The sequence below is a fragment of the Quercus lobata genome, chromosome 3 (genome assembly GCF_001633185.2).
Source record: "Quercus lobata isolate SW786 chromosome 3, ValleyOak3.0 Primary Assembly, whole genome shotgun sequence".
NCBI lineage: Eukaryota > Viridiplantae > Streptophyta > Magnoliopsida > Fagales > Fagaceae > Quercus > Quercus lobata.
The window spans coordinates 1,145,892-1,172,281 of record NC_044906.1 but is presented as its reverse complement, the minus strand read 5'-3'; the positions used below and the strand labels follow the sequence as shown (position 1 = coordinate 1,172,281).

General features: G+C 31.8%; 1 protein-coding gene and 2 long non-coding RNA genes across 3 annotated transcripts; 1 reads left to right on the top strand and 2 right to left on the bottom strand.

The window, feature by feature from the left end:
• Nucleotides 1-2,104: 2,104 nt before the first annotated feature.
• LOC115980033 (translation initiation factor eIF-2B subunit epsilon) lies at nucleotides 2,105-14,358 on the top strand. Its single transcript, XM_031102227.1, has 15 exons — nucleotides 2,105-2,448; nucleotides 3,451-3,681; nucleotides 3,871-4,185; nucleotides 4,945-5,052; nucleotides 5,730-5,919; nucleotides 6,028-6,290; nucleotides 6,562-6,691; nucleotides 7,716-7,795; nucleotides 7,996-8,244; nucleotides 8,328-8,404; nucleotides 9,735-9,826; nucleotides 10,920-11,002; nucleotides 11,596-11,667; nucleotides 13,769-13,894; nucleotides 14,126-14,358. Exons 1-15 carry the CDS (start codon nucleotides 2,314-2,316, stop codon nucleotides 14,177-14,179), a joined length of 2,205 nt encoding a protein of 734 aa, XP_030958087.1. The 5' UTR covers nucleotides 2,105-2,313; the 3' UTR covers nucleotides 14,180-14,358.
• Nucleotides 14,359-20,758: 6,400 nt separating this feature from the next.
• On the bottom strand, nucleotides 20,759-22,439 carry LOC115981948. Its single transcript, XR_004089485.1, has 2 exons — nucleotides 22,231-22,439; nucleotides 20,759-21,073 (listed from the first exon to the last, which is right to left on the bottom strand). It is a non-coding gene; the product is annotated as an uncharacterized LOC115981948 (long non-coding RNA).
• A 1,987-nt stretch (nucleotides 22,440-24,426) lies between these two features.
• Nucleotides 24,427-25,776, bottom strand: LOC115981581. Its single transcript, XR_004089383.1, has 2 exons — nucleotides 25,474-25,776; nucleotides 24,427-24,930 (listed from the first exon to the last, which is right to left on the bottom strand). It is a non-coding gene; the product is annotated as an uncharacterized LOC115981581 (long non-coding RNA).
• Between the last annotated feature and the right edge of the window lie 614 nt (nucleotides 25,777-26,390).

Below are 26,390 nucleotides of genomic sequence, written 5' to 3'. Positions count from 1 at the left end.
GAGTTTTACGGAAAATGATTTCTGGAAACGGTTTTCACCCAATTCAAACACAGCCTAAATATGTTAATGTTCTCACTAAAAGTGAAGCAAATGAAAGTTTGTTGATTAAATTGATAAGTCAAATTGAAAATCCCTTAGTTTTAACTTTTAAATCAACAAGCATTTTCTCAACGATGTCAAGAGTTTTAGCTTGGGAAGTTTTGAACTTCAAATTTTCTCTTTAATTGGGTAAATCAATCAAAGGTCTTTCAGTTTTGACAAAATATTTGGATAAACTTAAGAAAAACGTGGTAAAAGATGAAACTGCTAAAAAACCAAAATCAACAATAAGTTTTGAAGAAACTTTGGAAAGATTTAATTAAAAAAAATCCAAAGATTTAACTGTTAATGATCTTCAATATGAAATCACTGTTGTTAAACAAGAAATAATTGAATTAAAAAATGAATTTAAAAACATTAAAAGTGATAACAATAATCTTAAACAAGAATTGTTATTCTTAAAAGTATTTTGAAAAATCAACTAATTTATTATATAATTAAAAACTAATTTTTATTATTTTATTTTTACTATCAATTTTTATAATTTAGTTTTATTTATACTTTTAAAATTTATTTAATTTACATATGAAACTTGATTAAGTTGCGTATTGCATGGGCAAAAAATAAGGCCTAAAAGCCATACAAAATAATTAAAAAATTTTAGAAAAAGAGAAGTAGTGGTCTATTACAGAAAAAAAAGTTGATATTATCAGTTGTGTATTTTAAAATATTTAGTATAACTTTTTTTTTTTTTTCTTTTTCCTTTTCTCAATGGGTTGTAGGGAGATTTAACATTGTATGTTTTTAGGTGTTTGATAAATTTTGCATTATTACTTTAGACTTATCAATTATGTTTTCATAACTAATTTTGTTACTAATATAAACCGAAGAAGGAGTATTATTTCCCACAAACCTTAATAATATTTTCAAGCTTGAAGTGGAATGTCATTTTGAAAAATCTTGGAAAATCAATAAAACTATAAGGGTAAATTGCAAATTACACGTTTAAAGTTTGGGAGTGATTGAATTTTACACCTTGAAGTTTCAGAATTTTGACTTTACACCCTGAAGTTTGGCGATGTTTGGATTTTACACCTTGACATTTCAGAATTTGGATTTTACCTCCTATATTTTAGAAGGGTTTGAATTTTACTTTTTAAAGTTTTGGGGTGTTTGGATTTTACACCCTAAAGTTTCAGAAGTTGGGAGGTGTAAAATCCAAATAATCCTAAACTTTAGAAGATAAAATTCAAGTTCTGAAATGTCAGGATGTAAAATTCAAACATCCCAAGCTTTAGGGGGTAAAATCCAATTACTCCAAAACTTTAGGGATATAATTTACAATTTACCTAAACTATAATAATAATTACCTCCAAAATTATTTAATAAAGTATATTAAATAAATTTTAACTACATCCTATTTATTTAGAGATCAGAGATAATCAGTTTCTTTAAGATTTGATCCTCACTTCCCGTACGTGTCAAATACTTAGTATAAAAAATAAAAAAAAATAGAGATAAGATTCTAAGTATGAGTTTGGATTGCGTTTGGTGTTTGGCATTTAAATAGTGGATCTCGTGCACTGTTTATAGGACCCATAAATATGAAATTCAGTAAAATTTTCAATAAAATTGGGTCCCATGATACTATTCACATATTTAAAAATTATTTTACTACAGTGTTTTTAGTTTTTTAGTTTTCAGCAAATAAACGGTATCCAAACATATTATAAATGACAAAATTTAGGTACAGTGTCTTAGGTGTTGTTCTGTAAGTTCCTTTTTTAAGATTCTACCATGTGACTATTTAATTAAAATATATACTTTCTTCTCATAAGAAAAATATAAATATTAAAATTTTAAAAGAAGAACCTAAGGACAGTACCTAAATGTTGTACCTAATTCTCACCCTACCCTAAATAATATTTTATGCAAAAGGAGGAGTGCTCTTATCGGCTAATGAAAACCGACCGCGGAGGAGTAAAGCCCTGATAAAGACTCAAGTCTGCTCCACGTCTCAACTCTCAAACAAAAAGAAAGGGTTTTTAATTTTGATAATTAGGGTTTTTCTTTTCTGATTGTCCCCCCCAAAAAAAATTCTCAGTTAAATTCGATTTCAGAAAATAAAAAATTGTTTTTGGGGCTTTTGCAAAATCCCAATTCTGAGATCACAGTTTGACGTGAAATCAATAAATTTCAGAGCTTGTAAAGGAGGGAGCGAGTTTGTGAGTGAGAACTAAGAGAAAGAAGAAGAAGAAGAAGAGAGAAGGAAGAATGGGTGCACAGAAAAAGGGTGCAACTAGGTTTTCAGAGGACCCTGAGGAACTGGCACGTGTCCCCTTGCAAGCCATCCTATTGGCTGATAGCTTCACCACCAAGTTCCGACCCATCACTCTCGACCGCCCCAAAGTAGTCTCTCTTTCTCTCTCTCTCTATCTGTGTATGTATGTATGTATCTATGTATGTATTTATGTATGTATTTATATGTATCTGTATGTATCTATAGTTCTGTGTTGAATTGTGAAATTAATGTACATTGTTTGAAAACTGTAGTCCTCTCAATTGGGTCAAGAATTGTGTTAGGATGGGATGGAGTATTAGTTTGATAAAATTTGACTTCTTTTTGTTTGGTTGCTCAATAGGGGTTGTAGTTTTTTTAATTAGTTTTGATATTTTTGCTACTTTTGAGGCTTGAATGAGAGTGTAATATGGTTTACTAAGCTTAATTGTATGTGGGTTAATCTTAGATGAGTTAAAAAAGCATGAGACTTACAGATAATGTTCAAAAATTTCTCTTCCCCGAGCTACTTCTCTTGTAATAGCAACATGGAGGTTGAGAGGTTGTGTTAGGGGCGGATGCCCTTGGAAATAACTGGGCAGCTGGTTCTGGTGGGTGGGGCCAGTTCTCCGTAGGTTTTACTTGATGGAAACGAGTCCAAAGGGCTCTTCTTTAGAAAGGTTTCTTAGTTATCACAAGAATATATGTATTTGTCTTCCCTCAAAATTTTGCACCTAAGAAAAGTTACATTGATGAATTTGATCGAGCATATGTGAACGAGTAAACAAGGGTTATTCATATAAGGATTGCTAAATGTTAGGGACCAGGCTAGTTGAATATAAAACAAAAACATCGTTACATTGATTAAATTTCGGATAATTTTTATGAATGCTTTTGCTTGTTGCTAGCATTTAGATGTTTCAATATTTATTATCACTTTTTCCCCCTCCAGCTTACTTGGTCTTTCCATTTAGGCAGTTACATGGGCTTTTATTGATAGAAACTTGTGATCATATGTGTGGATTAAACCATTGCTTATTGTTCTTTTCTGTTCTCATGTTGGACACTTGGACCCTTTATATATAATTGTTCTTTTGATTCCATTCTTGTACTTATGTAATTCTTTTTTGAAGGTACTATTACCATTAGTTAATGTCCCGATGATAAATTACACCCTAGCATGGCTTGAATCTGCTGGCGTTGAGGAGGTTATAGTTTTTTGCTGTGCTCACTCCAAGCAAGTGATTAATTATTTGGAGAGTTCCGAGTGGTTTTCACATCCAAACTTTTCTGTCATGACAATAGAGTCGCACAATTCTATCAGTGCTGGTGATGCTTTGCGCTTAATATATGAGCGTAATGTGGTATGTTCTCTCAATTTCCAGCCTTTAAAATCTAGGCTTTTTGCACTTTTATCAATAAAAATATTGAGTCCCTTCTTTCCAGTTAGTTTCAATTGTTCATTTTTTAACCAATGTAGTTCCACTGTGCTTGCATTTAGAACTTGCTGTTTCACTGAGTAACAATTTTGTCATCTTCTCTGGCTTTTGAAGATACAAGGAGATTTTGTCCTCATTAGTGGAGACACTGTGAGCAATATGTCACTTACACAGGTCCTTAAAGAACATAAGGAGAGAAAGAAGAAAGATAGTAATGCTATAATGACCATGATTATTAAACGGTCAAAGTCTTCTTCAATCATTCAACAATCTCGACTTGGTACTGATGAGCTGTTTATGGCAATAGATCCTAATACTAAGCAGCTTTTATATTATGAGGACAAGGCAGACCATTCAAAAGGGGCAATATGTCTTGATAAGTTGCTGCTCACTGATAATCCTTCAATTTCTTTGCACAATGACAAGCAGGTTAATTCCTTGAATCCTCCCCTCAAAATTTTCAGCTTTATTTTCAGAATAGAATACCCTACAGAAACAATTATATTTTCAGAATACCTATTTACCTATAAGTCATAAATTTATCTTTTGGTCTTTAAACAATTCTAATTTTATTCATGATAATGACCACAAGTTATTGTAGAATATTGAAGGAAATTTAATGCTCGAGTGGATATACTCAATTTGATAGTAAAAAAATTGCTTGAGATTTTATTCATTTTGGTAGCCAATATTATGTGATATTATATTGCTTGCCTGTTACAACTTTCTAAGAAGGAATGTAAAGATTTTTTGGGTCCTTTTATTGTGATGGTATTCATATATTGGCATTGTCTCAGTTCTGGATTTTCTGAAATCTCTGGGCAGTGAATGCTCATAGGTGGCTTCTTGTATGTTGAAGGACCCATTCTGGCTAATTTATTCCCAGTTAAATTCCCTGGGCATTGTTGTTCAGGAATGGCGAGTTGATCTTAGTGCTCTGTGTGTGTGTGTGTGTCTGTGAATGTGCCTGCCAAGCATAAAAAGGCGATAGATGACTGTGAGTTACTAAATCTGCACTTGCACTCAATGCTATGGCTTGCTTCAGTCTGTTCTCATTGCATGCATTGATAATCTATCTTGAATGAGTATTAATTTTATTTCCATTTATATGTCTCTTCCCTAAGAAGTTCTGTGATTTTAATTTATGCTGAAATTTTTTTTACTAAATTATGAATGTCTTCTCTGTAGGATTGCTATATTGACATCTGCTCACCGGAAGTCCTCAGCCTTTTTACAGACAATTTTGACTACCAACATCTTCGGCGCCATTTTGTCAAGGGATTGCTTGTTGATGATGTGTGTTGCTCATTATACATATCCTTTCTTTAAGCTAAATTTAATTGCTTTTAGGTGTAAATATTCTGCTGGTATGTTTAAAAGCTCTCTCTTTTTTACACATATACATATCTATGCTGCAAAGACACATAAATGGACAGCACACAAAGAGACTTTCCCCTGCAACTGATGTCTCCCTTTGTTATTCTTCAAAGTGTAAATGGAACTTTATTTTATTAGAAAAAGTGTATAGAAATAATATTTCATGTCTCTACATTTATCCTCAAACTTTTCTAGATATGTAGGATAAGATGGTGGTTAATAAAATGGTTGTTTTGTACAAACATGTTTGTGCGCTCCATGGAAAAAGACCTACATTCTTTTATGCATTCACAACTATGAAACATGTTTTAATTAGCAGAACCATAATTTATGAGTATTCCATACTGTGTTTGCATCTCAGTTTTTATTTTTATTTTTTATCTTCTTAGCAGTAAGTAGTGATGTAATTAAGATACCCTTCTCCTTTTTGGCTAATTGAAAATGGTCTCTACGTTTCATTTACAATGAATGACATTTTCTTGATCTGTAATTGCGTCAATGTTGTTGATAGTAAGTTCTGCTAATTGCACATGTTTTCTCTTGGTTTTGACAATTTCATTTTACACATCTTCTAAGTTATCCATCTGTTCTATCAGATTATGGGCTACAAAGTATTCACTCATGAAATCCACTCAAATTATGCGGCTAGAATTGATAACTTCCGAAGCTATGGCAGTATTAGTAAGGACATAATTCAGAGGTGGACATACCCATTTGTTCCAGACGTTAAGTTCTTTGGGAATTCTGCCATTAAACTTGAAAGACAAGGGATGTATCGAGCATCAGGTAATGATCAAAAGGTCTAATTGGTCAAAGGTCAATGTAGTTGGTAATAAGTGTTCGTTATTTTTTCCGTTAAATGTGATTTACTGAAACTTTGGTTTTTTCCCCCAGACGTAGTGCAATCACGTTCTGCAGAAGTCGGTTCTTTCACTGTTATTGGAAATGGTACCAGAATTGGGAATAACACTAAAATTTCAAATTCGGTTGTTGGGGAAGGTTGTACTATAGGATCAAATGTTTCAATAGAAGGTTCCTATATATGGGATAATGTTATTATTGAAGATGGTTGTAAGCTAATGCATTCAATAGTATGTGATGGAGTGGTTATAAAGTCAGGAGCAGTTTTGGATCCTGGTGTAGTTTTGTCTTTTAAGGTATGTGTTTCAATTCCCCTGCTATTGCTCTTGTTTGAACTGCCGAATTTGGTACTTTCCCAGTTCTTCAAACTGTTGGATTGCTTTCTACAAGCCACTGAACTCAATATTGTTAGTTCGTTGGTATATATTTTTTCAGTGTCTTTCCAAAATTCATTTTTCCAAATAATAATTGAAAGATACATGATTACATTATTGATAGTTATGGTCCTTACGTGTTTTATTGGCTATATTTAGTTTGTGTGGTGTTTTGACAATTCATATTTTCCAGGTTATAATAGGACAACAATTTGTTGTTCCTTCGTACTCTAAGGTATCGTTATTTCAACAGCCGACTAAGCAAGATAGTGACGAGGAGCTGGAGTATGCTGACAATAGCAGTGGGATTGTAGAAAATTCATGTAACTTCTCCTGCACTGCATCCCTTACCCTACTTTTCTGTCTTGTTTAGTTTGTCTACAGTTAGATAATTGTTATTGCAAAGCATAGCATTAATCTAATTATTATGATATGGGCAGAAATCTTAAGTTTATTGATAATAATATCTTGAGTAATATACGCCTTTTAGGTCATTGAGCTTTGGGCCAACTGGCACAATCACCTCAGTTATGGGGAATATTTAGGGTTGAATCTCCAAAAAAACCTCCACCTACCGGGAAAAAAAAGTATTGAAGTGATGGGGAATTGTTGGCTCATAAAGCATTTTTTGCGGAAATATCAATTTCTTTTTAGGTGGGGGTTCTCTTATATATAAGGACATTTTATACAAGAGATAATGGAGATGGAAAATATGAATTAAATGCTTTTTTTGTAGAAAAATAAATGCTATTTTTTTTTTTTGGCTCAAATGTGTAGTAACTCTTCAAATATGTAAATATATCATTTTTTACTAGTTTTAAACTTCTGGCAAATTTTGGAATTCCACCACCTTCATAGTTTGTAGATTATATTTGAATGATTTGGATATGTCAAATATCTGAACAATGAATACCATCCAACTTAATAGGGTGCTGCCCTATCATAGGTTTTCTGCGTATTTTATGTGTGTAAAAATGATTTTTGTTGTGTTTTACAAAGCATGAAAGGTATCAATGCTATATGTATTTGGCTGCTAATAAATTGCCAATGGAATTATAAACATCTTTTGTTATGGTAGATAGTGCCAAAGAGTTTTGGTACTAGTATTTTCTTTTTAATTTTTAATTTTATAGTTACAATTTGGGGGGGGGGGGAGATTTGATACCTGGACGTTTGTGTTAGAAACAATAGAAGGTGCCAGTTGAGCTACAAGGCTCTTGGCATTTTGGTACAAGTAGTTTTTCGGCTGTATTGTTAGTTCCCTTGCAATTCTTCTGTATAATGGTAAGATGTATATATGATTTTTGAATTGTTATTTTGTGTTATTATAAGCAATTTTATATGCAGCAATGGCAGATACTGTGGATAAGTCAAATGGTCAGCTTACATCCGAATTATTAGATGAAGAGTGTGGGCCTACATATGAGGTTAGCTTTAAATTTCTCTTTTGTATTTCCCCAGGATCAAGATTTAGCCTGATAGTGTTTAATATGTCTTGGTTTATTCTGTCACTTATGTGATAGATTTTCATTTTTCATTATTTGGTACACGAATAACTCTTAAGTATAACACTATTTTGTGATTGAATATGCCAACGAGTCTTATACGAATTACTGTTATTGATCAGCTTGGTACAGGTGGGGTTGGATATATTTGGTCAATATGTGAAGGAAGTCATGAAGAAGAATGGAGGCATTCAATTGCACCGATTCCTGCAGATAAACTTGCCGAGGCAATGCAAACTACCGATGATGATCTGGAGTTGTTAACTCAAGATGGCAGTGTTCTCCCTCCTTCTGGAGAATTAAAACCTGACTCTAATTATTCAGATGATAATGAAGATCCAAGAGATGTTTCCATCTACTTTGAGAAAGAGGTGAGAATGACAACCACAAAAGTGATGGTATTGGATAAACTTTTGTACAGAATGAACGTTTATTCATCCATTTTCATTTGCAGGTTGAAGCAACTTTTCTAAGGGCTGTGCATGAAAACATTAAAGAAGATAATGTAATCTTAGAAGTGAACTCATTGCGGTATGCTATTTTTATTGGTCATTTCTTTTTAAGCAGTTTCAATTCACTATGTAGCTTGTGTAGTTGAGCTTCTAATAATTGTCATTCTCCCTCTCCCTGTCCCTCTTCCTTCACTACATTTAGGTCAACAGTACCAACATTCAACTTTTCTCCCAGGTTATCAAAAAACTTTTCTCCCAGACTTCCCTAAAACACCACCCCCACTACTTCCCTCCCATTAAATTTTAAGTTTTTATTGGTTTTAGTGTTGAGGCTTTTTGTGCAATCAGGAACTTGAAATTAGTTTTCATGTTCTCAACAAAACAATAAAGACATTTCTTGAAAATATTTTCCATTGAACTATTACATTGAAACAAGCTGAATTTATGATGAGATTCATAATCACCTACTTATGTCTCTACCTCCTAGTTTGTTAAGCCTAGGCATGGTATTAGCCCTAATAATTTGCCTTTTGACAGAGTTAGATTATACTTTCCTAACTCAGCTTCATGTCACTCCTTTCCTGCCCTCTTTCCTGGGTTATAGTGCCTTTTTCTAACTAAATAATGCTTAGGGCATAATGTAAAACTTTAGTTGGGGTTTTCATTAAACACATGCTTTTATGTAATAATGATTCAGATGAAGGTGGGATGTTAAGGCTTTTAGAGCTTCAAAATAAATTACTTTTTCATATGGCATTGATTTGATGTAGCAGGATGAGTATTGCAATCTTAGATAAATATTGAGCCCTGTATAGCTTCAGCAACGGTGAGTCTTGTTTTTAAACGTTTATTACCCACCACTAAAGCCTTTAAGTCTTACATCTCTTGTCATATTGTACTTAAAAAAAAAAAAAAACTAGAGTTAATTTATTGTGAACTTGGTGTTGTCCAAAAGTTTAATCAAACGATTCAAATCACAAGCATCGAATCTATTCTTTCACTATCACAATCCCAAAGAATCTTACTTTGCAAAACCTAGCCGAAGAAATAAGTCATCATACACAGACAGCTTTTGGAATCTTTCTTGTGTCACCATTGCAAATGTGAACCTCCATGTTATTCTTCTGGATTTTTGTTTCTTCTATAATTTTATAGGCTATGTGTAGATGTATTCATTGAATTATGCTTATATAATAGTGTTGGAATAATGGTTATAAACATTAGCATTCATCATTTCATACCAGCTTAAGTTTCTGGGACAAGTGGTAGTTTATCGTGTGTGTGTGTATATATATTTATGTATATATTCAGTTGGGATTAAGGTTTAGTTGATTTGAGTTCAGAATGGTTTTGTATTCTGTGAGGGTTGTTTGCTTATCATATTACTCTCTTTCCCATTTACTTGGCAGGTTGTCATACAATAAATTATTCACAGACTGTGCTGGAGCTATATTTTATTCTTTGATGAAGTTGGCATTAGAAACTCCACATAGTTCACCTAGTAAGTTTTTTAATGTTTTCATTATTTCTTTCGTTTTTTTTTTCCCTGATCAGAAGTTTTTCTATGTTTCCTGGTAAGTACATCCATTCAGGTAGAGGTTCTTATTTCTGATCATTTCAAATAAAGCTCTTTATGCTTTTTAAGTCATAATCTCTTTCTGCACTTTGATGAATTTGTCTAAAGTAGATGAAGCAGTGTTGTAAATTATGATTGATATGACCAACTGTTAGTTTTGCCCCACTTTTGAGTTTTACCTTCAAAAACACTCTTTCATGTTATATGGCCTGAGAAAAATGCTAATTGTTGGAGTATAGCTTAATTGTTTTGGGGGGAAAATCCTCTTTGGAGGCCTTAGACTTAACTAATGGCCCCCACAACATCTAAGGAGAATTTATTTCCCTGGGAGTAAGTCTCTTTGGTAGTTCATCAGGTTTGTCAATACCTTCTTCCCTTATAATTAGCCATTGCCAGAAAATTCCAGCAACCACATATCTTTAAGATATTTTATTTAATCTATTATATATCCTTGTATTTTCAAGGCTCATTTGATTTATTATATGTATGTAAAGTTTTTTTATTTTTTTTTATTTATTTATTTTTTTTAACAAACCATTACTTAATAATTATCTTCATGTATGCTTTTGGAATATATATATATTTTTTCTGTTAAAAATTATGCCCCTTTTTATATTACTTGCAAATCATTACCCTTTTTTTATATGCCATGCACTCTTCCACCCTCTTTTGTTGTCATAATGCCAATGCTTATAAGGTCTCATGGATCTTTATGATTCTCCTTGACCTAGTAACTTTTTGTGGATTAATATTTTCATTCAGCTGCCTTGTCTTGCAAGGGGTTTGGGGTTTCTGTTGTCCAATGGGCTAAACTCTGAGAGGGGTGGCACACATACACTTAAATGAATTTTTTATGGTTTCAGCTTGGTTTTAATGATAGCATATTGCATTTGTACATTTAGTTCTTTCTTATGCTGTTCATATCTTTCTCCATAACAGATGTCTTTTATATATGACAAGTTTTCTTTGCCTTTTGATCTATGCAATGAAAAAATCTTGTTTTTATTCCACTTTTTAGGTGAATTATGTAATAGCACAATGGACGTAGTTACAAAATGGAAAAAACTTCTGAAGTCTTACCTGACTGACATTGATGAGCAGGTTTGTATTTGATAGTCCCTTATTGTAGCCATCTCTTTGACTTTAATTTTTTCTGGAGTTGCACTTCTGAACTGGCATTTTATAACAAGTCCTTCGTTTTAACCTCTTTGGAAGATGATTGTTTTTAGATTTAATTAGTTGATTTAAAACTATACTCGTCCTTTGTTAATTTGGGAGGCAAATGAAAGGGATCCCCCCAACCCCCTCCCAAAAAAAAAAAAAAAAAAGAGAGATTTTCTCTCAATTATTTTCAGACTCTGCATATATATATATATATATATATATATGGGGGGGAGAGAGAGAGAGAGAGAGAGAGGATCTCTACTTCTAACCCGTGTGCCGATTACACTACTACATTTCTCGGTTATTTCGATAGATTTTGATTTATCAATACAGTAATTTTCACTGATGGAAATTGAATGCTGATCTTAATCAGAGCCATATGGGTCTTTGCATTATAATTTTAGATATATTTACACAAGGCATGATTAACTTGGCTATAATGTTATTGGATATTGTATTAATGGTTACCAATCTAATGCTCATTGTTTCATAGTCAATTTTGTACTAATTTTTTCTTGAATACTTCACAGATCGAAGTAATACAAAAATTTGAAGAAATTTGTTTGGAATCTGCCAAGGAATTCTCTCCATTGTTTTCAAAGGTATAATTTTCTTACATTTTATGGTCGTAAGGTAGATGGGTACTATTAACGTGCTAAACAGACAAGAATGAGAGGGTGCACTTCTCTTCAGTATGTAGTTTTCTATGATGCTTGTGGTCCCTTATTATTACATTTTTGTTCCATCAAACACGCACACACATTGTTGCAGGCTCTTCCATCAGCAATGATGCTATCATAGCAATATAGTTTATGTGATCTACTTTGGGAGCCCTCCTCTGATTGGTTCCTTGAAGGTTGATTTAAATTGTTGGGTAAATTACATTTTAAACCTTATACTTTAGGGTTGGTTTCAAATTAAACCCTATTGCTTCAAAAGTCACAAATTAAACCCAAAGATTGTTATCAAATAAACACTTTAGTCTTGTTAGTTTCAGATTGATCCCTGAACCCTTAAAATCGTATCAATTTAAACCCTCCAATCTAACCCATTAAACTGAAATCCAGGGTTTAAATTGATATGATTTTAAAAGTTTAGGTTTCAATTTGAATCTAGCGAAACTATAAGGTTTAATTTGCAACAGTCTTAAACTTCAGTGTTTATTTTGGAAACCTCGACTGACTTGGTACACACCACACCATGAAGAACAATTATTTCCATTTTCCAATCATTTCATTAAGATACCCTGAATGAGGTGGAGATCGCTGATGCAATGAGGTAGGGTTTCTGTAATGGCGGATGCTGGTAGTAGAAATGTTGCGTATTGGACTTAGGACAGAATACAGGTCATTGGAAAATTTTCCTATCTACTCAAAAGGGCTGTTGGCTTTCTAGCTATGTTGCACGGACACGGACACGGGAATACAACAATTTTTTAAAAATAAGGACACGACACTGCAGGGACACGACGGTTAAATAATTAATTAAAATTTATATTTAGGCACATTTTTTAATATTTTTGGACATAAAATACATTTATGTCTAGAATTCAAATTATGTAAGAACTACAAATAAGTAAAATAACACCCAAAGTAGTACAATGATACACATAAAATGTTTAGAGTACAAACCATAAAAGGATATCAAGTTTTAAACTTTCAAGATTATCACAGAACAACATCATCATCGTCATCAACATAGTCATTATTCTCAACAATACTTGTCTCCATCTCTAGCTCATCTAGTGTGAGATAAGCAATCTCAAGCAACCTAGGTCTTCCAAATGGTTCATCCCAATTATCTCCACCAATGTCCCACTGTCAAAATATAGTCATTATAAGTTATAACTAACTAAAAAAATAAAAAAGGACAAAGGGCACGACAGAGGACACCTATAGGCCACAGCAACAGTTTAAAAAAAAAAAAAAAACAAACAAACAAACAAAACGCGTTATAAATAAGTGAGTAACAGTACACTTGCCCATTCACCAAAATTAACATCTGAAAGAAAGAAGAAAAAAATAAAAACAGAGAGAGAACAGAGCAGAGAATCGGACATGTTGTTCGCGCCGTAGAGATCGGAAGGGACAAAGGGCACGACGTCGACGTCGGAGCTCGCCGATCGGCCCGATCTAACTCCGGCCAGGGACGGAGGGCAGCGGCAACGACAGAGGGAGGGTGGGTTGACTGTTGAGAAGAACTTGAGAGTTGAGATGTGTGGTTTCAACTTTCAATTTTCAAACTCTAAACATGCTTTATTGTTTTAGGTTATCACAAAATCAACGGTATTGGTAAGTCCACCTATCAAAATCTGTGATTTTTTTTTTTAACTGCTAGCATGTTGGATGTGTCGGAACACGCTCGGCGTCGTGTCAGAGTTGTGTCGGAGAAACGAAAAAAAAGAAAAAGGGACACCGCCGGACACCGGAATCTGGCACGTCGTCCCCGTTCCGGTGTCCGACACGTGTCGGTGCAACCTAGCTTTCTAGCCTTGTAGTTGTTTTTATAAACCCTGTAAATTGGTAGGCAAAATGGAACTGGATTTCTTGGCTAAAATAGGTGCCATGTAATTGGAAAATGATGGAGACTGTTATTATTTTGTGGTGGATTCTTCATTTTTTCCATCAAGTTTTATGGTTAAGTAGACTCAGTTTGATTTTGTTTTATTCTGCCGATGCTAATCACTGCAATTTTCTTTTGCAGATTCTATTTCATCTGTATGACAAAGATCTCATACAAGAAGATGCTATTCTAAAGTGGGATGATGAGAAAAAAAATGCTGACGAAGCAGATAAAGTTTTTGTTAAGCAGTCAGAAAAATTTATTCAAGTAAGAATCATTACTCATAAATTTTCTTTTCTTAAAAATAAGAGAAAGAATTTTTTTTTTCAATAACTTGTTCCTGCAGTGTGGCCAATATCTTTATTCTGGATTGCTTGACTTTTAAGGAATAAAAATTAAGATAGATGATTTATACCCTTCCTATTGGCCATGCTTCTCTCAAATATCACCTGATGTTGTCAAAATATTTGTATGTTCATATGTGTTTTTCGGTTGCAGTGGTTGAGAGAGGCACCGGAAGAAGACGATGAAGAAGAAGATGAAGAAGAATAGAAAGGAGATCTAATTTGCCCGAGGTGGGATATACTGTTACAGGTATCAAATTGATGTTATCATCTTTTAGGGTGTTGTATTATATAGTGGTGATAAGGGTTTTGTCCATGGTCTAAAAATTTGTAAGAGCCATGATCCATTTTCAATAGAGGGAACCCAAAACTGAAACTTTTTTTTTTTTTAATTCTTTTGACTTGTCTTTATATAATTTTGAATGAAAAGTAAGGTTTGAGAAAATAATTTCCCAAATTTGTTACTTTCATAGTCTGATTTTATCATTTATGCCATTTTTTTTCCCAATTTTCAAATGTAGGCCCTTTTTTTTTTTTTTTTTTTTTTAACAAACCATCTGCATCTGTAATTATTAATAGCTAAACTTGAGACTGTTTACTTGAACCATCTCTTTTATCTCATTGTAAGTACTTTTGATTTCTTTGTTAATGGTTTTCGGATTCTCAGTTGTACCACAAGTCGTGGCCTAAATCACATTATATAACAGCAATGATATAAAAGAAAGTAATTTTCTTTTAAACTGACAAATCACTAATTAGGTAAAATATTTCATTACTGAAGGCATAATAAAAGGTTTCGTTCGTAATTTTGTTGGATTTTGTATTGAGTTGGTGATTGAGATTTTTTGGTATAGGTATCTGGGATTTTTTTGAAAACTCTCAATTTTTGTACGATAAATATGTGGAATCAATACACTACGCGAAAATCAACATTATAGACAACCAATATAAATTATGTTCCTTATTGTACTAAATAAATATAAAAAATTCATAAAATAAATATACAAAATCAATATTATAAACTGAAACTAGACAAATAAACACAATTATTTTTTAAATTGAGTCTGGATAAATGATAATGCATGATCAATTATGAAAATATACAAAACATGTGTTAGAAATGGGCTGCTTTGAAGGGAGGAGGCCCACCAAACACTGGTCCGCAGCAACAGAGGAAATAAAAACTGCCAATCAAAATATCAAATAAATTTTTTAAAAAAATTACAAGAGCACCTTTTTATTTTTTATTTCAAAATTTATCACAATTGTACCATTTCTAAACTGGGCTGCAAATTGGGCCGAAAATCTTACGCCCTCGATGCCAATAGGGTCCATAAGGTGCCCAGGTAGTATTGAGATAATTATAAGTGGTACATTTACCAGCATCAGATTGGGGTCTAGAAGCAAAGACTTGGTCATGTGTCTTTAGGGTTTATAAGAATTTAAATTTGGGGAGGCACGCACGCAAGAGAGATGTGGAAAAAATTTGGTTTTGTTTTAATTGATTTTAAAAAAGGGTGTTTCGATCTTCTAAGTTCGTTTCACCTAAGAATGAAACATGTGCTTGTCATGTGCAGTAGGATTCCGTTAAATATAAAAGCAAAAATAACACTGGAGTGTAAAGTGTGATAAATGTGATAGTTTAGTGTGCAATATGTGCATTCAAATAGTTTAAGGTGTAAAGTGTAATCTGATGCATAGTTTAGGGTGATAAAGTATAATTTCCCTTATTATTATTTTAAGGAAATAAACATAAAAAAGGATTCAATAAATCAATTCAACTAAAACCTATACATCTCTCTCTCTCTCTCTCTCTAGTAATTTTATCTAATTTTCCATTTATTTCTTTTAAATGTCGTGACACAGAACAAGTTTACCAACTTGACTTAAACAACATGATGTAACAAACTGACAACATCAATTAATTGAACCTATATATACTAAAAGAAAAGAAAAATATTTATTACAATGGAAAAAAATTGTTGCAATAACATCAAAGTTATTGCAATAGTTGATACGAGTTATTGCAATAAAATTTGAAGTAATAGGTTTATGCAACAAAAAAATCGTTTAAGTAAAATTTAGATATTTTAATGACAACATTGCTATTACATATTTGTTGTTGCAACAAATAATTTACTACTTCAAATATCTTGTAACAATAGGTTATTACTTTACGAATTTTATTACAATAGATTGCAAATAATTTACCAAAATAATTTGGGTCAAGTTATTCAATAATATTTTTGTTGTAATTAATAATTGTTTCGTGTTTGTTATTGCAATAGATTGTAAAATAATTGATATCGAATTATTGCAATAATATTTTTGTTGTAGTTTCATGTTTGTCATTGCAATAGATTGTAAAATAATAAATATTTTATTATTGCGATAACCTATTACTTTGAAATTTTAATTTTAATTGTAATAGATTGTAAAAATAATTGATATCAAATTATTGCAACGATTTCTTTGATTTAAGTTATTGCAACAAATTTTTGTAATGTAGTTTTATATTTAAGAGAGAGATTTTTCAATTTGGTCAAGGAAATCAACCAAGGAGACAGTGTGAGGCCCTGTTACTCTCCAATGCGTAAACCTTCCAAGTCTAGAGGTGGCTCTAAGGCGTTTAGAACTAATACATCACTCCTCATTTTTTCATTCACTTTCTCAAAAAAGAGATACAAATCATGGAGGTGTGTCATTTTCTTGAGTTGTGCATTCTTGGCTTCACTTACATCAAGTTGTTCAAAATTTTCAATTCTCCAAGGTTACATCCTCTAGTATCCTTATCATTTATGTTGAAAATTTCTAATGTTCTAAGAGATACCAATCTTCCAAATCCCATTGGAAACATTAAACAACCTCCAAAGAAAATAAGATATCTTAAGTTAATTCGTTTGCCCATCCCCTACGGTAATTCTATGTACTCAAAAATATTAAGCCAAGTAATCTTCAAAAATTATAAATTTATAAATTGCACATATTACTGGCAATTTTCCATAGCAGTCAACTACATTGAGATACCTTAAATGTATTAAATTATCCATTGTATCTAAAAGTTCCACTGAATTCTTCAAAGTTAATGCTCGTAATTGTTTAAAATTTTGAAATAAATCAGTGCTACAACCCATTTAAGAGAAAGTGCATAGACTTTTAGCACTATCAATGAACAGATTAAATGGAGCTTATATTTGACTGTCTAAATACAAATGCCAAGCATTTGTATAATCACATTCCATCCAATTGTCACTATCTTTCGCGATGCTTTCCTTTTTTGTGATTGATTGTACAAAGTCACGCACAATATCATGCATTTCTAATCACAATAACTTAGTACTAGCCTTCACAAATTTTATTGCAATAGATTGCAAATAATTTATCGAAATAATTTAGGTCAAGTTATTGCAACGATATCTTTGTTATAATAGATAATTGTTTTATGGTTGACATTGTAATAGTTTGTAAAATAATCGATATTGGATTATTGTAATAATATTTTCATTGCAATTTCATATTTGTCATTGTAATAGATTGTAAAATAATTGATATTTAGTTATTGCAATGATTGCTTCATTGCAATAATCTATCACTTTGAAATTTTCATTGTAATATATTGTAAAAAGAATTGGTATCAAGTTATTGCAATAATTTTTCAATTTAAGTTATTGCAACAAATTTTTGGTACCACCATTATACTACACTATACTTTTTGGTACCACTAGTATAATACACTATACTTTTTGGTACCACCATTATACTATACCATCATTATACTATACTTTTTTCATTTTTTGTCCTGTATGGTGGGAATTGATAAAAGACATTTGAAGTTTAAGAAAAACCATTATAATAAGTTTGGCAACAATTTGCACAATTTTTGTCGCATGAGCCAATTGTGATAAAAGTTGTAGAAATTATTTGGGTATTAAACTTTTTGAAACCCTTGTTACACTCTTGTTAGTGAAAAAAGCATAAGTCTACTACCACAATAATTTCCACAACTTTTGCTACAACTTACCCACATGCTGAATTGTGAATGATGGAATTGTGAAATAATTATGGTACTAGACTTGCTCATGAGGAAGAAAAATTTGGATGTTACAAATTTTCTCCAATTATTTACTCTAAAAGCCTAGGAGAATAAAAAGAAAACAAGGCAACCCATGATGTGTGTCAGCCTGACAGGTTGGCATCAAAGGGAGGAATTATTTCATAAGGACCGGCCTAAGTGCCCTTTAGCACATTATTTTCATCTTTGTCTTGCTTTTTATCTCCACTCGCTCATTATTGATCCCTTAGCCACATTCACCCAATGACTATTTAAATTTTTTTTCTCTCTCTTAAATAAAGATAATTAAAATTTGTGACTCAAACCAAATTTAGTAATTAATTGTAAAAAAAGAAAGAAAAAGGAGATGAATCTCTTAAATTTAAAATTTTATAAGATTGAAAACATTTTAAAAAAAAACTCACAAATAAGTATAAACATATATGTGTATGTGTATATATATATTACATAGGATTTGGTCATATTTTTCATTTATTCTAATTTAAGGTTTACACGTTTACTCATTAATATTAAGCATTTAGAATTTATAAAGTGGATAAAGCAATTTGAAAATCAACATGAGAGTGGTCCTATTTTTTAGACAATTTTTTAGTGGGAGTTAAAGTTGTATTTTTACTAAATTGTTCTTTAGTTTTGTCTCTACTTAAAGGGTGTAGGGGTATTTTTGAACAAAAAAAATGAGGATTTCAAATAGGAGAAGCTCCTTAAATAGTAATATATATATATAATTGTGGGGACTGGTCTAAAATAACAGGCTGGCTGGGCCCTAGGCCCGTCCGAGGAGTCAGCGTGACCCAAGCAATCCTTATTCAGGCCCATTGGGGCAAAGAGAACATGTCCGAGGAGTAATTTCTCCTCAGATACTGCAAAATCCAGAGCAAAGATACATCCAAGCCACTATAGTCCATCTTCCAAATACGTAAAAAGGAAGGAAACCCAAAATATCTCAGTAAAGGTTGCTACCACCACATTAAATGCATTACAACTACTCTTCTGGTCGCATTAATGAGGAGAAGACCCCTGAACGGTGCTACCTTGGCTACCGCAACTCACAAAAAATTGATAGGGATGTCTGATGGGATAGGTACTCAAGTAGGGGTTTGGATGATCAACAAGTGTAAAACCCAGATGATTGGAAATGGCCTATATAATATGTAAAAGTCTCCCAAAAGAGGGGGACGGGGGAAAAAGAGGAGAGAATACTGTAGAGAAGTCTTACTGCATTGATCTGTATCTATTAATCAAGTTTTTAGCCTTATCATTGGTGGAGACCTTTCTACACGGTGACATTTTCGTTCTTGTTTGTATATTTCCTTAACCCATGCAACAAACTGTTTAAATTAACTGAAACCGAGTTCTTTAGCCCATACTCTACAAAAAATTTATTGTGTGGGACTTTGTGGGCCAAGACTTGACCGACAAGGATTGGTCCACTAAATTGTTCTAATCTTACCTAAAAGTGAATAAAAAATAATTAAAAGTTATAACATTAATAACTTTCTTATGCAAATGCCTATAAAGACATCCACATTTTTTTTTAATACATACTATAGAATTTTAATTTATGGTGTCCACTCCATAGCCATTACTCTTGTTCATTAAATTTGAAAAACCAATTAGTTTTTGATATAAGTGGGATTTAGAAGTCAAATCACAAGTCTATTAAGAATAACACATCAATTTGCAAAATCTAATAGCGGTTGTTGGAGCATCACTCTTCATCAGATAATCATACTCTTCTCTTTCTCAAATGTTGGTCAAACTAAAATTAAATTGGTATTGACTAGTAAAATGAGCTTAGGAGCCATATAAATATATATATATAAAATAAATAAATAAATAAATCCTCACCCTTTACATCTAAGAACCTGCACCCCAAATTTTTTATTAAAAATAACCTACAATTATAATAGACCATAAAATAATTTAATATAAAGAATATATGAAACTCGTTTTAGAATTTTCTTAAAATTTTTGATGATTGAGTTTTAATTACAACAGTACTTTATTTTTTTTAAAATATTTAGTAATAGAATTTCACTTAAAATAGACTACATTAAATTATAATGTACTTACAATTCCTATTAAATAATAATAATAATAATGTACTTACAACTTGTCACATCGGAAACTATATTCTTAAACTCGTAATACATTTTTGATTAATTTTTTGTTTTTTATTCCTAAACTTCAAAAAATTAGTTTATCATCACTAAAAGTTTTAAAGAATTATTTTCAATAATTTAGAAGTTTAATTTAAAGAATTATTTTCAATAGTTTAGGGAGAAAAAATTGTTTACCATAGTTGAAGCAGATACAAGTGGAGCTTTTATTTTTGAGCTTTTCCTTTTGTTGTCTACATGCCCAATGCATGCATGCTAATTAGTACATTTTATCTTCTTCTCCTTTGGTATTCTTGTTACAAATTAAATTGTACAAATTTACACTCAAAATGCAGGGGAACTGGAAATATGGTCTTTTACTTTATAGGTTTAAAACACTCAGACCCAACAATTGTTCGTGCATTAACCATACATTTCCAGCATTCACTTGCATCCTTGCTGTCTGTCCTTTTCAGGTAGTTTATTATTTGAGTGTCTGTGTGTTCTGGAAATTTAATTTTGGTTTCTTTTCTTCCAATTCATATGAATTAAAGGTTTTTAAGTTGATGATTTTGTAGGAAAGAATATGTGGGAATTAAAGATCAGGGCAGGGTAAGCCATTAGTATGTATTAGATGATGAAAACTCACTCACAATTTATACACAAGCAATATAAATTATGTTCCTTATTGTACTAAATAAATATACAAGACCCATAAAATAAATATACAAAATCAATATTAAAAACTTAAATTAGACAAATAAACACATATTTTTTTTTTTTAAATTGAGTCTGCTTAGAAGGGAAATGGTCTACTTAGAAGGGAGGCCCACCAGGTGGGCCAGGGGGCCCTCCTGGCCCAGGTGGTCCACCAAACACTGGTCCGCAGCAGCTCTCTATGATGCAGCAGCAACAGAGGAAATAAAAACTGTCAATCAAAATATCAAATAAATTAAAAAAAGAGTACAAGACCATTTTTTTTTTCTCAAAATTTATCACAATTTTACCATTTCTAAATTGGGCTGCACATTGGGCCGAAAAGGGGTCTAATTTTTGTGAAATTTCTGATAATCCCAATTTTGGCCTGATTGTGAGCTTAACTCCTCCTCTCTCAAATAGTAGGTCACACAATAAGAGTAACCTTTCTCTTCCTTCACTTCAAGGTCTACCAACTTTTAAAGCTTTTCAGTTTTTCAATTTTCTATAAACATTGAGGTTACAACATTTTTCTTAGGTGTAAAACTAGATGAACATTTATACTTTTGCATTCTCCATTAATGTCAAAAATCTTGTTAACAATCAAAACTGTCAAGCATTCTTTGCAATTGTTTTTTGTGTGGCTAGGGTCATGTTGCTATAAAACACAAGTGCTCATTTTGAAGTTTTGAACCCATCCCAATAATCCCAAAACCCATCTAACAAACATAACCAACCCAAAATTGCACCTGCCTGGACTTTACCTCGTGATACATTTGTCTCTGTTATCTATCTATATACTTTTCTTTGTTTTTTTTTTCCCCAAACATATTTAAGCCTTTGGTATACGATTTGCAATGTATATAACTTACCAGTATTACTGAACACTCATTTGATTTCTTATATTTTTATTCAAAATAGAATTTTTCTATGAAAATTATTATATTAATATTAATATTAACTTTTTTTTCCCCAAACATATTTAAGCCTTTGGTATACGAATTGCAATGTATATAACTTACCAGTATTACTGAAAACTCATTTGATTTCTTATATTTTTATTCAAAATAGAATTTTTCTATGAAAAATATTAAATTAATATTAAGATTAACTTATAGCAATTATCAATAATTATTATCAATTCATATGCCATTCAAATTCTAATTTTAATAGTGAATTAGTCAACATGATATCATCAACAGCAACTTGACTATGTTTCAACTTCAATTTCATGATAATATTTAAATACAGAGAATTCTCTCATAGCTTTCCTTAGAAACTTGACATATTAAAATCCAAAAAAAGAAATATAAATTTGTAATAAAGAGAATTAAAATATTATTGACCTTAAGCTATCTTAATATTAAGAGAGAGATATATAACACTCACCATGAAGATATAAGCCTGCATATACCACCACAACAAAAATCACAGCAACCACATAGCCCCGGAGGACCGGGAGGTCCTCCTGGTGGCGGTCCCCAACCCGACATCTCTCTTTTTCTCTTTCAATTTAGCTACTGAGATTGAATTTAGTAGGAACAAGGTACAGGTTTAGGTGTTTATTTATAGACACTTACTGAAGGAGAGAAAGAGGGCTTAAATGGATAAGGATTCTTGAATTTCTAGCACCCTATTGGACTAGTAAGTAAAGAAGTCATGAATTCTTTAATTTGGATAAGGACATTTTATATGCGTCTAATCTTCTTTTAACCTAATAGTCCAAAATTCAACATATATGCATGGTTTTACAATGACTTTGCAGCCGGCTGAATAGTAAAAGCAATAGATGCAGTCGTTTAACTGCTAGTAAAAAAAACCTCCAAATTTTAATAAATAGTGTTATTTATAATTAATAAATAAAATAATATTTTTAATTAAATGAAAAAAAAGAGAGAAAAATGTTACCTCTACAATATTTTTTACAACACTTTTATAACAAATGTTAAATAATAGGTTGTTACAGTTTGTTATTGATGGCAAAAAAATAATTATAGTGGAGTTTTCAAATAGAAAACAAGAAACAACTTAAAACCTAAGATTTGTTATGAAAAATATGTGAATGTTGCACTTCTAAAAAATAAAATAATAATAAGAGTTAAGTTAGTAAACTTTTACTAGTTTTCATTTACGTCTACTATTAATCCTACTCTTTTTACTTATCACTATCAATTTGTCATATCAACAAGTGTGAAAAGATTTGTCTAATTTTTTGTGTCTATAAAATTTCTAAAAAAAAAAAATTATACATTATTTATGTTAATTAGTAGTAATTTTACATCTAAAACAATATAATCAATTTTTATCTTAAGCCTAAATGCATCAAGCGGCCCTGTGACTTTGTAAAGTTACATTGTGGGCACAAAACAGATATGCAGCACACAGAAATGGCATGATGTGACTGGAAATTGCAGGAGTTGAAAATTGAAGGTAGAAAGTTATGGGGAGAAGATAATTTTTACAATGGATTTGCTAAAGAGAGGCCACACCATCTGTTTTGGTTTAGATTCTTATCTTCCCCAATCAAATCAAGGTCTAAGAATGACATTTTATCCCAATTTATTATTAGTTTTGTAATTGAATGTAAAGATATTGTTGTTATCATAATCTTTTGGTAGGCAGGTCGGTTATTCAATGTTGTCTAATTATCTGACCACAATGGAATTTAATACTCAAATAGTAGCACACGTTGATAATAGAATTTTGAGGAAATTTGCAATATGGGGAAGGTAATTTAAAATTAAACCTTAAATTAAAAAAAAAAAAGATTAGAACCCTAAAATTTAAATATTCTTTCAATTCACTCCTTCAAAGAGTTATTGTGAAAAATAATGAAAAGTCAAATAAACTTCACTTGAAACTTATTTGGACACTAAAGGGCCAGGCATGTCATGTGAGATTTTCATTAAAATCTACTTATTTATTAGGATTTAGAGTCATTTTCTAAGGTTTTTTGGTGCTAAAATACAATATACAAGTCAGAACGATTTAATGTGTTTGGATTAAATTTCAGTCTCAATTTAGCTAAAAGTGACTCATTGATAGTGTGAATTGAGACCATTTAGAAAGTTCAAGGTTTTATTTTTATTTTTTTTTAATTTAGGGTTTAATTTCAAGACACTCCTAAAATGTAGGGGAAATATTATAAAATTTCAATTAAGAATTTCCACTCCAAGATTCTGAGCCATAGATAGTCAGGGTGCAAACTAATGGAGGGAATTGATTTGGGATGATGAATGATCAATGTTGATTGGGGAAAGAAAAGTAAAAGAGAAGCATAACCCATGACTCATGAGAGTCCTTTGTTGCCCTTTTTCCTGGTTCTTTTTAGTGAACATTAGCTTTTCGTGTTGTTTGTGTATTTTTTGTACTCATAAGAGAACAAACACAATTGCAGTTGTACTTTGAAGATAAAATCAAAATTAAACCAAAGCCTCTCTCTCTCTCTCTCTCTCTCTCTCTCTCTCTCTTTATATATATATATATATATATATATTTATAAATATATAAGCTATATTTCTAATTCTTCATGGGGAAGCACTTGAAAAGTTGAATGGCAACAGGTGTGTAAAGTTAAACTGGAGAACCAAAAATTGCATGTTATATATGAAAGTCTGATTACAAAATGGCATAATAGAATAAAGCAGAGAGATTGGTTCTGTTACCAACTGTATATTATCACTGTTTCATATTATAGGTCACATTCAATACCAACATGGTTGGTTTGAATGTGTAATAATTGCCAAACAGCATCCACTGAGTTTAGACTCAAACTAAACTCAAAAGCCTAACTGTTATTGGCATTGTTATTCTCACATTCCCAAACAGTCAGCAACAATACAAGGTGAGAATTGAAAGGCTAGCAACATAGCAATAGTAAAATCAAATCTAAACTCATTTGTTATTAATAACAACACAGCAATATTGTTCATTCATGATATTACAAAACGCTTTGGAAATCAGCTTGATCAGAAGCGAGGGGGCCCAAAAGGACCAGGTGGGCCACCAGGCCCACCTGGCCCACGAGGCCCACCAAACAATGGTCCACAGCAATTCTCGAAGAGGCAACAGCAGCACAGCAAATAGAAGCTGCCAACAAAATAGCCCAAATTAGAAACTTTTAAAATGTACCAAACAAAAGCAGAATGATAATTTATAATATATATTATATCATAATCTACATTACTACTTTCTTTTTCGTTTTTCTTTTTTTCATTTTCTCAAACTAGGTTGTACATTGATATAAAATTAACGATCATTTTTTTGTGATATTTGTAATAAGATAAAGTTTAGCTACAATATTGATTATATTCTTAAGCTACAATCTTACTTAATATCTTTTTATTAGAGACGATTTTTGACAAATCCACCATTCAATTACATATTCTTTTTCTAATTTCCATGCTTGCAAAACTTTGTCCTTTGTAATGGGTATGATTCAAAGTTTCTTAAAAATGAAATTACAAGTTTGTTAATCCAGTCCAATATATATGTAGCACCTTAGCCAAGCTCAATTGAATCCTAATTTTTCTGTTCTATTTTCAACTAATTAACAAGATTATCCCCAAAAAGAAGTAGCATTCTAATTTTCAAGAAAAAAAAATTAAAAAAATAGTAAAAATAAAAACTCACCAGGAAGATACAAGCCTGCATATACCACCACAGAGAAAATCACAGCAACCAAATGGTCCTGGACCGGGAGGCCCTGGTGGAGGTCCCCAACGAGGAGGCATTTCTCTCTATCAATCTCCTTTCTCTTAGTTCTAAGTTTTGGACAATGTGGCCAACTTCTTTCACTAAGTTTGCAATGTTGTTATATATGAAAATGAGCTAAACCTATAGGTCTATATAAAGACTTTCAAGATAGGGAAAGAACCTTTTTTTTTTTTAAGTTAATTTGTTTTCTTTTTCTTCTTTGAGAAAGAGAGCTTAATGGTTAAGGATACAAGTTTCTTGAAGATTATAGCGTACTGGTGGACTAGTAAGTCAAAGAAAATTGTACATAGTTTAGTTGGTTTGAGGATACTTTGATGATTTCATCCACCTATCTTTTTCAACCTAACGTTCAATGCAAAACCTGACCTTCAAAGTTTCAAGACTAAGTTATCTTTCTTGGTCTCTGCCCCATTCCAATGCAATTTGTAAACAAAAAGACTAGCACGTGTCGGCATGCGTATGAACTGAGACCATTGCCATGTCGGTCTCTTATCATAATTCATAACTCTACTAATCAACATGTTTTGTGTGGAACCATCTTTATCAAGCAATCCATAAGTTGAGGAATTAAGGTTGTTCTGCTACTGTGGAGTTTAGTTTGTATCCCGACCCAATATGGAAGCGTGACAATTTTAAATGAGATTTGGGCCTGTTTGGTACATGAAATTAAATAATAGTTTTCAATTTTTAAACAATATTACACGTATTTTTACACACTTTTTCACCTACACATATTTCTAAAAAATACAAACAAGGTTACTAGAACAACATTACCAAACAAGCCCAAATTTCTAAGTGTGTGTTTGGGTTCGACTTTATGTGCGTTGCGTTGC